The sequence below is a fragment of the Solanum tuberosum genome, unplaced genomic scaffold, assembly GCF_000226075.1.
Source record: "Solanum tuberosum cultivar DM 1-3 516 R44 unplaced genomic scaffold, SolTub_3.0 scf00099, whole genome shotgun sequence".
Taxonomy (NCBI): domain Eukaryota; kingdom Viridiplantae; phylum Streptophyta; class Magnoliopsida; order Solanales; family Solanaceae; genus Solanum; species Solanum tuberosum.
In genome coordinates, this window is record NW_006239023.1 from 231183 (window position 1) to 247313 (window position 16131).

The 16131-nt window shown below is 35.6% G+C and overlaps 1 protein-coding gene across 1 annotated transcript; it reads right to left on the reverse strand.

The window, feature by feature from the left end:
- Positions 1 to 1398: 1398 nt before the first annotated feature.
- On the reverse strand, positions 1399 to 12610 carry LOC102605408 (ATP-dependent Clp protease ATP-binding subunit CLPT1, chloroplastic-like). Its single transcript, XM_006347996.2, has 6 exons — positions 12214 to 12610; positions 12034 to 12063; positions 11760 to 11869; positions 11429 to 11608; positions 1950 to 2077; positions 1399 to 1876 (listed from the first exon to the last, which is right to left on the reverse strand). The coding sequence occupies exons 1-6, from the start codon at positions 12438 to 12440 to the stop codon at positions 1844 to 1846; spliced, it is 708 nt and encodes a 235-aa protein (XP_006348058.1). The 5' UTR covers positions 12441 to 12610; the 3' UTR covers positions 1399 to 1843.
- Between the last annotated feature and the right edge of the window lie 3521 nt (positions 12611 to 16131).

A 16131-nucleotide genomic window follows, 5' to 3' on the forward strand; every position in this document is an offset into this window, starting at 1 on the left:
ACTTAATGATAGAGTATATAATAAAGAAATTCGCTTCCGTGGTAAAGAACCAACTTTTGTTGTTGAGAAGAGCTCTCAACAACCATAATAGTGGTTTGGGGACGAAGAAACATGGCTCTTTTCTCACTTTGGTTTGGCAATGCCATGTGTCAGTTTTGCATTGATTTGGGACTGCAATTTTACTCTTTATTGCGGTTTTCTAATGTGAAATTACAATTGATGAGAAAATGGGTCCAAATGACGTATTTATTGTGGATTTAAATAATTTTGTGGTGTAATAGGTCCCCGCAAGCTTAAGGTGTCTATTAAAAAAAGGATCTAAGTTTGATGGGGGTAATTATGTATTTTCTCTTTTAAAAAATAAAATGAAAAAGGAGATAATTAGCTACAAAATGGTACAATGGGGAATATGTGTAATTATAATTTAGGGAAATTAACGTAATTATCAACTTAAGATAACATAATCTTTAAAAATAACCACAATTTGAATTAATTACAAAAAATTTCCATTTCCCTTCTCTCTGTTTTAACATCCGAATCACCACTCCACCTCTATCAAATACATTACAACTTTGTTTGTATATAATGCATTTGATACAAATGTTATTGTTGATACTTAACCCAATTATTACAAACCTAAATCTATACACAACTTATGTATCGTTTGTTACGTATCCGGCAAAGGAATAATGTATTCGCAAATTCTGAAAAATCTAAGATATAATTTGAGAAATTTTCCGAATAAAATTAACACCTAAATTGTCGGGGTTTCTATACTTTATACTACATAATTTAAGTGGCTTCAAAGTAAAGGACATGAGTGTGTGATAAATTTGTTCCTTTTCTAAAAAAATGGTAATGTTAAGAGTGTGTAATTAATTTGCTCCTTATGAACAACTATGTTATTTTTCCTTAGTAAAATATTTTTAAAATGACTTCAACTTGAAAAGATTTGTTGAAACGAATTTATATTGCCCATCAAGCCTAAGTTCTAATGTTTGCCTATAAGATAGAACTTGTGGTCAAGTGAATAGGTTTAATGTCTTGAAATATCCTGAATGTCTAGTAAATAACATACCAAAGCTCCAACTTTTGGCTAATTGAGTAAGTTCACGATCTTAAAATGCCCTTAACGTCTACCTTAAGGGAAAACATCAAAATTTCTTAAGCGGAGCTGGACAAAAAAAGTAATCAAGACCAGCCCTTAGGAAGGCCATGTCTGTTAGACTTTTCTTAAGAGGATAAAATATCAAGACTGTTATTACATGATCAAATTGCCAATGCTGACTATCGAGGCATTGTGATCATTGTCTACAACTATTCATAAAGATATAGTGGGTGAGAATTACGAGTAAAATGTAAGCCTGTAACTTCTGTTCAGAATTTACTACTCCAAGCTGAAATAAGGTGTTCAAACTAAAATATTAGACTTCATTTAGGAACTTGTATTACTAGATCAAATTTCACTTGATTTGATCACATCAGTAAAACTGAAAATATCAAGCTTTTCGTTCCCCAGGCACTCGAATCACCATCTTTAAACGGAGAGCATTCTGTACCTTAAATGAAAACAGTTCCCCAAACCAAAGAAAAAGGAGGATCAAAGAGACTACTGCATTTTTGGGGAATACTAAAACATTGAAATTGATGGCGTTACTTTCCCAGCCGTTTAGATAACAAAATGTCGTGTACCGAAATCGGGTTAAAATAAATGGTAATTGTGTATGGGGGAAAATTGCTTACAAGGCCATGAACATTTGTTACTAAGCTCTTCTGCAGGAGAAACTAGCTGAAGATTATGATGGAAGGATGCATCAAATAATGCTTGTGCTTCCAATACTAGTTATTTATAGGTCAACTCAATGTCCTTGTCCATCTGCAAGCAAGAAAAGGATGTAAAGAATCCCATTGAGGAACTAAGAGTGTAATAGATCTAGCTTGGAACTTACAAATTTGGCCAGCTCTTTAGCCTTCTCGTCATCAAAACCAAATGTAGACATTATTTTATGCCCAGCTGATTCCTTTACTGACCAAATACCAAGAGCAATATGTGTGACGGTTATTTCCCCATCTTCACCTGTAAATTCATCACAAATACATGTAAACAAGAGTCTAATGACACTTGCCATATCCCCAGATAAATGAACCTGGGTTGACATTTTTAGCTCAATGTTGGCATCCAGTTTTAGCTTTTTGTGTGTGTTTCATCATGCATTTCCAATGCTATGTAGTCATTCTGATATTATGGTGTTTCACCCTCTACACTAAAACAAAATTTATCAATTCCATAATAACGTGTCACGGTGGTGGATAAAGATATCAGTTCAGTGTATGTGTTAGATGATGTAAGAAACAGGTGAACAAATTTGTATAACGGGCTTTAGGTCATATGAAGAGTGACTTGGAGACTTGATGCAACATTGATTCTTTTTTTAAAATGACACAGTTAAGAGTTAGCAAATCTGTTTTTGTATAACCGAGAAATTCTCAAGAACCAGTGGTGCGCGTTACCTTCAGAAAATTTAAAGATGACAAGGCCGTTAGATGATGTGGTTCTATTACTTCAAGATGGGGGAAACAAAAATGAATTCTCTGGATATCCTAATTTATGCATTTTTTTCATTTTGGTGATATAAAAATAGAGTTAATACCTCAAACCCCCTCTAAACTATCCACATTTTATTAGTTAAATATTTAAAATATGAGGAGTTGTTATGGTTAGAATATGAATAGGTATATACAATCCTACTTAAAATAGAAATAGAAATAAGAATAAGAATAATATATAGTTTTCTACTTGGTCAAGGATTGTTTTTTAGTGTCTATAAATGGGTATAATGTAGATACACAATTCAGAAATATTCTTCTCCAATATTCCTCACATGGTATCAGAGCCTCTACGATCTTGGTAGAGAATCAAAGAGCTTCCGCTGCCGGCGACTATTACCCATATATACCATCCGTCTGGATAACGATTATGTTAGCAAAAGTTGGGTCACCGTATATCTTTCAAGTGACTATTTTCTCATATTTAATTTGTGCAGCATTGTGCCATCATTCCGGTGATTACTTTCTTATATCTAATTTTGTAGCACCATGTCATCTTTCTAGTGACTACTTTTTCATATTTAATTTGTATAGCACCATGCCATCTTTCTGGTAGCTATTTTTTCATATTTAATTTGTGTAGCATCGTGCCATCATTCTGGTGACTACTTTCTCATATCTAATTTGTGTAGCACCGTGCCATCATTCCGGTGACTACTTTCTCATATCCGATTTGTGTAGCACCATGCAATCTTTCCAACGACTACTTTTTTATATCTGATTTGCGTAGCATCATTTATTAGGTGACTACTTCTTATTTGTGTAGGGTCATGCCATCATTCCGATCCTACCCATATAATTTCTCTTTTTCAGTAGGGTCATGTCGTAAATCCAACTCTAACCATATGATTTCTCTTTTTCTATAGGGTTGTGTCGCCAATCCGACTCTACACAGATAATTTTTATTTTTCAATAGGGTCGTGCCATCATTCCGACCCTACCCATATAATTCTTTCACAATAGAGTTGTGTCATCATTTCGACCCTACCTATATACTTTTATTTCTCAGATTGTAACCACTTTCAGTCATCAAATCTAATACTCTAACGCATGAACATGTTTCGGTCCGTTTTTCAGTGACTTTCTTGTTTAATACCGACTGATCTATTGATTCCAAGACGATCCATATATTCATACCAGAGTATTTGTATTATATATTTCAGTTTAGTTCAGTATTTGCCATTATTGCATTTTATTTGTGAAGCTTAAATGATTTTACCTCATGTCAGTTGAGTTATATTTCAGTCTTTTAGTCCAGTTATTTTCACTCAGCCTTATTACATACTCGTACATTCAATGTACTGATGTCATTCGACCTGCATCATCTTACGATGCATATACAGGTGCAGGCACATCGTTGATATTACCCAGGTCTTACCAGTTTTTGGTTAGGCCTCCTTGCTTTCGGAGGACTCCAATTATTTATTTGCTTTAGAAGTTTTATTTAAGGTTGTCATAGGTCTGTCTCGACGCTTATCTCAGACACTAGAGGTTTCATAGATAGACAATGTTAGAGAGTCTCTCGGTATTTATTTTTAGATATTTTGCTAAATTATTACTCCCTCCGTCCCATTTTATGTGAGCTAGTTTGACTCGGCACGGAGATTAAGAAAGAAAGGAGGACTTTTAAAACTTGTGGTCCAAAATGAATCATAGAAATTTGTGTGGCTGTAAATCATTTAATTAAGGGTAAAATATACCTTTTATAGTTAAATTGTTACTTAATATAGAAATGTGTCATTCTTTTTGGAGCTGACTAAAAAGGAAAGTAAGTCACATCAATTGGGACAGAGGGAGTACTATTTACAGTATTCCCATCAGACAATATTTGACTTAAATGTTTCCCTTTAGTTATTTAAAATTAAAAATGCTTGAGTAAGTCTTCCGCTAAGTAGTTAGCCAAGCCAAAGGTTCACTTGGGGATCAGTAATGGTTTTCGAGTGTTGGCCACGTCCAGGGTGTAGGCTCGGGACGTTACAACTATCCATGCCATTTGGCACTGCAGGGTTTTTTTTGGCTAGGAAATGTTATAGTTCTGGGTAACACCACCACCTCATATTTTGAAGTATTAAACTAACAAAACATGGATAATTTAGAATTAGTTTTTTTTAGGTATTAACTCTTGAAAGTGTTATAATTCTGAGGTAACAACACCACCTCATATTTTTAAGTATTAAACTAACAAAACACAGATAATTTAATTTTTGCTTTTGAAATATTAACTCAAAAAATAATTTACTGCCTTCCATTGATAAATATTATTTTAAATCACTTCAAATTTTCAAGATGCAAAAATTAACACTTCAAACTTCAGTTCAATCAAATGGTATCACATGAAATAAAAATAAGTGAAGAGTATAATCTTCAAACTACTGTTTGAGATGGTCTTACTCCATTAGTACAGTCTGTCTTCCAAAATCAGGCCGAGAATAACATTAGCAAATGGAGCAGCTTAAAGAGAGTATACTACTACTAAAGGAGGAGTCACAAACGGGAAAAATGTATAGCCATTAGCCTCAAGCTCAGCACAACAAATTTAGATAAAATGGAAAGGCGCCTATTTGTGTACATGAGACACGGTTCTAAGAAATAAGGACAAGGATATGCTTGCACATATTGTGTGATTTGTGTCCATGAATAACAAATGCTATTTGTAAGTAAATGAATACATAAAATAAATCAACTTCAACAAAGCTTTCCCCTTTTTGCGGATGAAGAACTTTATTAGAGTTTATGGCATAAAGTCAAAGAAAAAGGTACACCTTAAGGGGTCGTTTGGTAGAGTGTATTAACAAAAATAATGCTTGCATTAGCTGTGTATTAGTAGTACCTTGTTTAGTTATACACTCTATTGTGTATTGGGGAGTGTATTACTAATACCATGGATTTCTAGGTATTAGTAATGCAAAGGGATTTAATGCATGCATTAGCATTTAAAAGACACAAATACAAAGCACTTTTACATCTTTTTCACCATAATTGTGGAGGATATTTTTGTACAATACATGTTTTTTTTTTTATGACAGGGGAAACCCGCAGCCGCTACCCCTTAGGTGCGCACAGGGTAAAATTTACCCCCGCTCCTATGCAATACCTCGCAAACCACATAGGAGAGGTAACCCGCACTAGGCAAGTCCGGTGCGACGAGCTCGACCCAGAAGGCAAACCCCTTGCTTTCGCTTGCAAGGGGTTTCGAACTTGAGACCTCCAACATGGAAGTCCCAAGCCCAAACCACTGGGCCACCCCGAAGGGTACAATACATGCTATTTTTAATACATCAAACCAAACAATGCATAAGAAATAATCTATGTACAACTAATGCAAGTATTGCTAATACACTCTATTATTAGAGTTATTTTTTATACACTCTACCAAACGACCCTAAAAGTTCTTAAAGTGAACGGGTTAGACCTAAACTCATATGAAGCGAAGTTATTTTAATTAGACATTCTCTTGGAACCAAGCAGACCTAGCAACGAACAGAACACAACAACAATAACTATGCCTTAGTCCCAAACAAGTTGGTGTCAGCTATATAAATCTCCGCTTCTTAATTTAAGCTCATTTATCATCATACTAGCTCTCTCTGTGCTTTGGCGAGGAAGACAGGCTTCTTCTTGGACAGATCAGATTTGACACTGAGGTCATCCATTGACCAATTCATGCTTCTTTCAGATATGCAATCGTTTTACAAATCGGGAGCGAACAGGATCAGCTTGGGGGAGAAGCGAAGTTGAGCAGTTAGGAATTATTTACAAGGCACATAACTTGAACAGTTGAGCAGTTAGGAATTATTTACAAGGCACGTAACTTGAACAGTTAGCTAGGGTAGAAGAGATCTCAAGGAGCAGAAGTCCAGGTGTTAGTGGTTAAAGGAGGGAGCTAGAAATACCAAGTACTTTCAAAGATCTGTCAACTCTCACAGAAGGTACAATTGTATTGATAGAATGCAGGTGGAGGACGGCATAATTGAGGATAAAGAAGGTGATACTATATTTCTATCAAGACCTGTATACTGAGAATGAAAACTGGAGACCCAATGCTCCATTTGAAGGTCTGGGAAGTCAAGAGAGTGAGGATAGGGCTGTTTTGGAGGGCCCCTTTGCTAAAGAAGAAGTCTTGAATGCCATCAACACTTGTTCCCCTTACAGGAGTCCTGGTCCAGATGGTTTACTATGGCATTTTACCAAAAGTGTCGGGGCACCATTAAGCAGGATGTCATGAGCACCTTCCTTCACTTCCACAATAACTGCCAAGTGGTGAAGTCTTTTAACCTTCTTTCATAGCTCTCCTCCCTAAAAGAAAGGGGGCAATTGAACTGAAGGACTTCAGACCTATCAGCCTCACTGGTAGTGTTTACAAAATTGTGGCTAGGGTGCTAGCTGAGACACTTGAAGGTGATTGGAAAGTTAGTTTCAGGCTACCAGGATGCCTTCATAAAAGGTAGACAGATTTGTGATGTTGCTCTAATAGCCAATGAAGCTTTAGACTGGAAACTTAAAAGTGGTGAACCTAGTCTGGTTTATAAGCTGGACATTACAAAGTCTTTTGACAAGATTAATTGGCAACACCTTATCTCTATTATGAGGTAGATGGGCTTTGGAGACTGATGAATTAAATGGATTAGGTATTCTTTTTCTACTATCAAATATTTTGTTCTTGTAAGCAGGAGCCCTGTGGGCTTCTTCTCCCCCAAGAGAGGAATAAAGCGGGGGATCCCCTGTCCCCCTTCTTTTAATCCTTGCAGTGAAAGGCCTCACTAGAATGTTGGAAAAGGCTTAAACAACTTCACTGCATGGAAGGTCTTGGTGTTGGCAGTAGGACTGGCCCCTCTACCACTGTTTCTCACTTGCTATTTGCAGATGACACACTATCTTTTGTGGTGCTGAGAGGCTACAAGTCCAATAACTCAAAATGATCTTGATGATTTTTGAGGCACTTTCAAGGTTTCACATTAATATGTCCAAAAGTGTCATTTACCCTGTCAATTTGGTTACTGGTTTGGATGAAATGGCTGAGATTATGAGTGCAATACAGTCTCTTTTCCAACCACGTACCTTGGACTTCCTCTGGGATCCAGATACAAAACTGTTGACATATGAAATGAGGTTCTTGAGAAAAGCTTGGCTTCCTGGCAGCAACAATACCATTCTCTAGGAGGCAGACTAACACTTACTACCAGTTAAGTCAATGGTATTCCTACTTACAGTCCTTTTTCCCTGTACCAGCTGAAGTCCTCAAGCAGCTTGACAGAATTAGGTGTTCCTTTTTGTGGGAAGACAACAAGAAGGTTCATAAATTCCACCTTGTGAAATGAGACACGGTTATTCATACCAAATCACTAGGACTCTAGGAGATATAATCAAGAAGGTCTGAGTCTCTGGAAGGAAGTTATTCGGGCTAAATATGGCAGAGATAGCCAGCAGTGCTCTAGCTCTAGCAGGCTCCCTCATGGATGTGGTCTGTGGAAAAAAATAAGGAAATTGTGGACTGATTTCTCCCTAAATACTTCTCTACGTGTGGGTAATGGCAATGATATTCTTTTTTGGAAAGATCTCTGGTTAGGCAGATTACTGTAAAGGAGGCCCACCCTGTGTTATTCTCAATTGCATCCAATCCTGAGTCCACTGTATTGCAGAACTAAGAGGGGAACATCTGGTGCCCAGAACTGAGAAGAAATTTGAATGACATGGAGTTTGAAGAATTGACATCTCTCCTATGCAACCTCCAGCCAATTACTATAAATCCTCAGGGGAATGACATGATCAAATGAGGTAGCAGCAGCAGTGGCCTATACTCAGTTAAGATCAAGGTGCCCCCCAAAGTCCGCATGTTTTGTTGGTTGGCCCTCAATAATGCATGCCTAACTCAAGCCCACCTTAACAGAAGAAAATTCCACTTAGCTAACAGATGCTATATGTGCCTTAGCAGCCTGGAATCTGTTATCCATCTGTTCATTCACTGTCCTATTGTTGCTGATATCTAGTCAATATTCTCTCTTTTTGGTCCACAGTGGGTTTTGTCAAGCAGTCTCAGAGAGGTTTTTGTTAGCTGGAGCAACTGAATAGTTGAAAAATCCATCAAAAGAATCTGGTCTATGGTTCCTGCTACTATTTTGTGGTGCTTATGGACGGAAAGGAACCAAAGATGCCTTGATGGTATCTCACTGTCTGCTCCAAACTTAAACCCAGATGCTTAGTTCTTCTTTTTAGTTGGGGTTTTCATAAACCTGTTTTTAACCCTGATCTGTATTTGGAATTTGTCTGCTCCCTTGTTTCTTGATATGATATCGGTTTGCCTTTCCCGGAGCTGACTCTTCCTACTTTTGTAATTCTTGCATCTTTTGGATGCTTTCTTATTAATACAACCACTTATTTCATCAAAAGATAATATAAAGGTGAAACCTATCCTCAACTAGTAGTTACCACCTATATGGATCTTTTTCTTGTAGTCTATCTCTAGCCAAGTCAGCATTGATACGCAATACCAGCTACTAGAGATTAAAGCTTAATTGTCATTTTTACACTTACATCAGATCCAGTGTTTGTCATTAGAGATTGTATATCGGTGTAGGAATAAGTATAAATTTAGAGAATATCTAGTTTTAGATCCTAACTTTCCTATACAACAAATTATTCAGTATTAGAATGAAATAGATCTGAATACAAATGGATACCCAACATATAGACACCCCAAACTGCGCACACACACACACACCAAAAACAGAAATAAGAAATTACATAAAGTTCTTTCTTTCCCTTGATTTGGTAGTGAAATAATTAAATAGAAAAAGTGTGCATCACTGAAGCCCCTGAAGCCATCAGTTCTACTTTGTGGTATCACCACAGTTTACTGCTGCTTAAGCTCTTGCGTGATCAATCAACAAGACTTGCCGGAATCTAATGAGGAGCAACCTAAGCAGTAAGCACACAACCACTACAAATCTATTACAAGGACTTTGTTTGAGATAACCAACTTTGCATCCTCATAGCATGTTAAGAAATTGTACTCAACTCAATATTTTCATGTTGTATCCCACTTGGATCCATGCCTACTTTAATCGCACTTGCATGCCTCAATTAGGTCCAGAAAAGGATCCTATTGCACCAATATCCAACCAACAAATAGGTGTCACCTACAAAATCTAAACCTAAAAGATGATAACTACAATACCCTGTGAAGTCTGAATATATTTAAAGCTGCTAATTTTTCCATCACAGTGATTAGCGGAGCAGGCTCTAGATGTCACACAACTCAGATTCTAAAGTATTTGCCTATTTGGTGGTACTAAGATGCGGATTTACAGATTTTATATCCACCTTTCCAGAAAGCAATTGTCATTTGTACATTTGATGCCACTAATGTTACTATATCCTAAGGCGGGTTATCCTATACAAGTTAGACTCAAGCCTCATTGCTTGCTCGATGTGGATTGCAAGCAGAAGTAAGAGTCTTCCAAACAGCAAGCAGTCAACTTTGGTATAGGCGTATAGCGGTATAGCCATATCGTGGATAGTACCTGTGGGTTATCCAATAAATGTCACACTCAAGCCTCATTGCTTGATCAATGAGGATTGCAGGCAAAAGTTAGAGTCTTCCTTGCAGCAATCAATCAGCTTTATTCTAGCCATATAGTGTAATTCTTCACTGACGGACAACTTGGTAGTAAGTTATGATAGGATTTCAATTTTTCTACAGAAAAAAACAAGGACCTAAATATATCTTTTACAAGCTTATAGGTGTCAGATTTCTTTATTTGATGAGTTAGAAACTTGAAGCTTTGAAGCTTCCACCTAATTCTGTTGATTGAGTTTGAGCTGTCTCAGATAGGACAATACGAGATACTAAAAGCGCCCTGACATACATTTTAGTACACTTGTATGTTTAGGACATTCCACTTGGGGTAATACATAAGAAAACCTTGAACCAAGACTGAATTTCCAGTTACATACTCAAACTTCACAAGGAACCTACACCCCCACCCACTAACAGACCACCTTTAAGCGCGCCTTTGACAACACTGCTCTTACCTCACAAAAGTAGGGGTAAGGTCTGTGTACATCCTACCTTCTCCCTTGTGGGATTACCGAGGGTTTATTGTTGTTGTCTCATTTTATGTGATGCACTTTGATTAGGCACAAAGACTAAGAAAGAATTTTTTTTGGAACTTGTGATCTAAAAAAGATATAGATACTTGTGTGGCTATAAATCAACTCACTAAGGTCAAAATGAAAGGCTAAAAGTTAAATTATTTTCAAATATGGAAAGGTATCATTCATTTGGGACAAACTAAATAAAGAAAATGCATCACATAATTTAGGACAAGGGAGTACATGGAAAACACGTGGCAGCATTACACTGCCAATTTAAATCTGATTTTGGCCTCTCAAGGTGGTCAAGATTCCAGTTTGAAGATATACAGGGGGGTATTGGTCCTTTGTAAGTTCACTTTGAAGATGTTTAGGAGGTAATAGGTCATTAAAAAAGTTTGACTGTGTAACTGAGAATCCAGTTATAGTTGAGAGGGGATTTTATGTATTATCCCTTTTTTATGAGGATTTTATTTACCATCCCTATTATATCCTATAAGATAACGTATTATCCCTATTCTAATTCTTGTTGATTAAACCTTATGCATGCACATCTCTGTACAGTGGAAAATGGTATACTATCTAGAGCTGATGTCCCTGTTAAAACCACTCAAGTAAGTCTATTATATCTTAAGCTTTATATGTTCATAGCGCATTCATATCAGGGGTAGTTCTCGACAAATCCATAAATGATAGATACATCTTCTAATAGAAAAAGCAAGGGCATTACCTGATTTCAATTTCTCATTGACTGCCCAGTCAAGAGCCTTTTGAGCTGGTTTAGTAAGGGGAGGATGCTCTGGACTGAAATAATACATGTCGGATCTTCCAAGCAACTTCAGTGTTTCTTCACTCACCTTGAAAAAGGTTACACCGTTTGCTCTCAAAAACTTGGCAGCCAAACTGGTCCCTAGCAAAGCAAATCTCTCTTCATTCAAACTCAAAAAACTATCTTCCTAACCTAATAGACGAATTACTATCCATACACGCACACACGCGTATGCCATAGTAGGAATCAAAACGTAGTTTCTACAGAAGCATCCACTGAGTTTGATGCTAACCTTCAACCAAGATGCCCATTAAAAGAGCTTCAGTGCCAGTATTTGGGTACTTGAGCTTCCTTGCTTCTAATTCAGCCATTACAAATGCCTGTATTGCTCTTGACGACCATCTACAACATTATTCAACAAGCTTTTTTTTCACATTACAAATCAAATGGATAAATATGATTCATAAACCAACTCCAAGTGATCTGTGATTTAGGCATAGTTGATTACATTTATTTTAAAACACAAAATTAAACAGCCACCAATTAAACTAACTAAGCAAACATACTTGGGCTGTTTCTCAGAACTCTCTGGTCTCCTGCAAAGCAAAAACCAACAGTCGGAAACAACAATTGTTACTCATTTTGTAAAAGGTACTTTAAATGCAACACTAGGACAAACAAATTGAAACGGAGTGAATAATTTACAAGCAAATGAAATCCAAACAAAGAGCGACATGAAAGCTTACGTGATAGGGAGGCTGAAGGCAACCGTTGCTACTGTAGAACGACGACGTTTGAGAGTAAAATTGTTCAAATTCTGCGGCCGAATCAAGAGCTTTCCTCCAGTAAAAGTAGTAGCTAGAGCTTTACAATACTTATGGGTTAAAAAAGTATTAGTATTCTCACTTTGTTTGTTGCTAGAATTGGAAGTTAAAGACTGGATTGAAAGTAATGAAAAACTGTGAGTCGCCATTGGAGTAGAAGAAAACCCTAAAATGTAGAGAAATTATTTGATTCTTGTCCCCAGAATTTTCTACTTTGTAGCTGTTATAAATGTGTTGATTAACAATGGAAGAAGCGTACAAGCTTCAACTGAGGTGGATATAGCTGTGAAAGATAACTCTTGAAGAAGACATGGAGCAATGGTAGTTGGGCCGAGCTCACACTGATTTGCAGCCATAAATGGGCCTAACGTAGCCCGTATGTGATATTCCTTCCTGGAAATTTCGCAAATAGACACTTAATTAGGTTTCATAACTATAGTTTTCTAATTACGATTTATAGCTACATGTTAGATGGAGAAGAGAGGCGAATCTGTGAAAGATAACTCTTGAAGAAGACATGGAGCAATGGTAGTTGGGCCGAGCTCACACTGATTTGCAGCCATAAATGGGCCTAACGTAGCCCGTATGTGATATTCCTTCCTGGAAATTTCGCAAATAGACACTTAATTAGGTTTCATAACTATAGTTTTCTAATTACGATTTATAGCTACATGTTAGATGGAGAAGAGAGGCGAACGAGATTGGGAGAGGAAGGAGAGAGGCGAACGAGAGAGGGCAGAGATGGGGAGAGGTGTATTATATTTGCATATATGTCGAATTGTGTGTATGTATATATATATATATATGTCAGATATTTGTACATATGTAACTGTTATACATATGTATTTGTATATCTGGCGAGCGAGATTGAGAGAGGTGAGCGAGAGAGGGAAGAGAGTGGAGAGAGGTGAAAGGTGAATTGTATTTGTGTATTTGTCGTATAATTGTATATTTATTGTATAATTTGTATTTGTTTATGTATAGCGGACGTATTATAGCTAAAAAAAAGGTTGCGGGTGATAATTAATTCAAACTATAGCTATATTAACTAATTAACTAATATATGTTTGTTTATCCGTATAATTTCCCCTATTTTTTTTTGTCTATATATACACAAAATTTGACTCGTTTAGGAAACATAATAGGATATTTTAGTTTACCAAACAGAAAATATGTTTTCTTCAAATATATATGAAATTTTGCAGGATGTTTAAAAACTTTGCTCAAATTTTTATGTATATCTCATTGAAGATTTACAATTTTGCTCACAATTTTTGCGTGTGTAATTTGTATAAAATCGTATGAAGTATGTATATAATTCTCTGAAATTATAAAGTTCATATTGTTTTCTGAAAACTTAATATAACTATAACAATATTATATGTATAACTATAACAATATACATAAAACTTAAAATATAACTTTCATATAACCCCCCTTATACAATTATAATACAATTTTAACAAAATTTTCCTACAATTTTATTGCTTTAATGGGTAAAATCTTTTTCCGCGTGGGTAATATTAAAATAAGTTTTGTAAGTGTCGGATATTTTAAATATTTCACAAAAAAAAAAAGGAATTCCAAGTTCATTGATTAAGTATATTTCATTAGATTTCCAACAACCCTAACGATATTTCATATCCTATTCTTATGAATAATACCGGTCATAATATTTCAACTGATGCTTTAACACTTTTTACACAAATTATTCGAGTTACTAGTTTTTGTCCGTCCAAGAGCGAAGAATGCTATTGTAGCAGACCTTATCGGCAATGGTGGAGTCAAAATTTAAGAAAAAAACTATGAAGAAGTAAATATATGAAGATGTTGAAAGATATTTATAACATCTGCTACATATGCATAAAAAATAATTTTAATCATATCTTAACAAAATATGAACAGTTAAAGTATTCGACAAAAACAAAAATTTGGTTTTATCCAATTAAACAATTCTAACACAAAAATATGTAGCTAATACTCACATATACATATAATATAATTTAAAGTAATTAGTGACTCGATTAGTCGTAAAAGTAAACAAATAGATTTTTATTTTTTTTAAAGTACACATAAATAAGTTTTATTATTTTAATCTATATATAATCAATACTCACATAACTCATTCGACCTTCTACCTTGATTGCATAAAATTGTTTATAGATTTTCTCATAAGTTATGTAAGTATTAATTATGTAGAATTACTAAAACACCGTATCAAAATCAAATTAATACTCCCTCAATCTCATATTAGATGTGCACTTTCTATAGACAAAGTAATTGTCTACCATTTTCTCAAGAGTTGAGGCTGGTAAAGATTTGGTGAATAAATCTGCTGGATTATCACTTGAACGGATTTGTTTTACATCAATATCACCATTCTTCTGGAGATCATATGTGTGGAATAATTTTGGTGAAATGTGTTTCGTTCTATCTCCTTTTATGAAGCCTCCTCTTAATTGAACTATGCATACAACATTGTCTTCAAAGAGCACTGTGGGTACCTTGACATCACACTTAAAACCACATCTTTCTTTGATGAAATGTGTCACTGATCTCAACCATACACATTCTCTACTTGCTTCATGAATAACTATTATCTCAACATGATTTGAAGAAGTAGTGACAATGGACTGCTTCGTAGATCGCCATGATATAGCAGTACCTCCGTATGTGAACAAGTAGCTTGTTTGAGATCGAGCTTTATGTGGGTCAGATAAATAACATTCATATGCATGACCAACAAAATTTGCACTATCTTTGTTAGTATAAAACAGACCCACATCACTAGTCCCCTTTAGATATCGCAATATATGTTTGATTTCGTTCTACTGTCTCAGTGTAGGGGAAAAATTGTATCATGCTAACAAATTAATAGAAAATGTTATGCCAGGCCTCATAGCATTAACAAGATACATAAGTGCACCAATTGCACTAAGATAAGGTACTTCAGGACCAAGAGGTTCCTCATTCTCTTCTTGAGGTCGAAATGGATCTTTACTCACTTCAAGTGATCGGACAACCATTGGAGTACTTAATGGATGTGCTTTGTCCATGTAAAATCGCTTCAAGATTTTCTCAGTATAGAAAAATTGATGGATGAAGACCCTGTCTGCTAAATGTTCAATTTGTAGACCAAAACAAAGTTTTGTCTTTCCAAGGTCTTTCATCTCAAAATCTTTCTTTAGATATTCAATTGCCTTTAGGACCTCTTTTGGAGTTCCAATGAGATTAATGTCATCAACATAAACAACAAGATTAACAAACCCTGATGTTGTTTTCTTAATAAAAATACAAGGACAAATGACATCATTTATATAATCTTGTTTTATCAAGTACTCACTGAGGCGATTATACCACATGCGCCTTGATTGTTTTAAGCCGTATAATGACTTTTGTAATCTGATTGAACACATTTCCTAAGATTTTGAACTATATGCTTCAGGCATTTTAAGTCCTTCTGGAATTTTCATATAAATTTCATTATCAAGTGAACAAAGATAAGTTGTAACCACATCCATAAGATGTATTTCAAGATTTTCATGAACAGCTAAATCGGTGAGATATCAAAAAATTATTGCATCCATAATCGGTGAAAATGTTTCTTCATAGTCGACACTGGTTGTTCAGAGAATCCTTGCGCAACAAGGCATGCCTTGTATCTTACAATTTTTTTTCTCTCATTTCACTTTCGCACAAAAACCTATTTATAGCAACCCGATTTTACACCATTTGGAGTTTGGACTACAGTTCCAAAAACATCACGTTTAACAAATGAGTCTAATTCATATTGAATTGCCTCTTGCTATTTTGACCAATCACATCTTCGTCGACATTCTT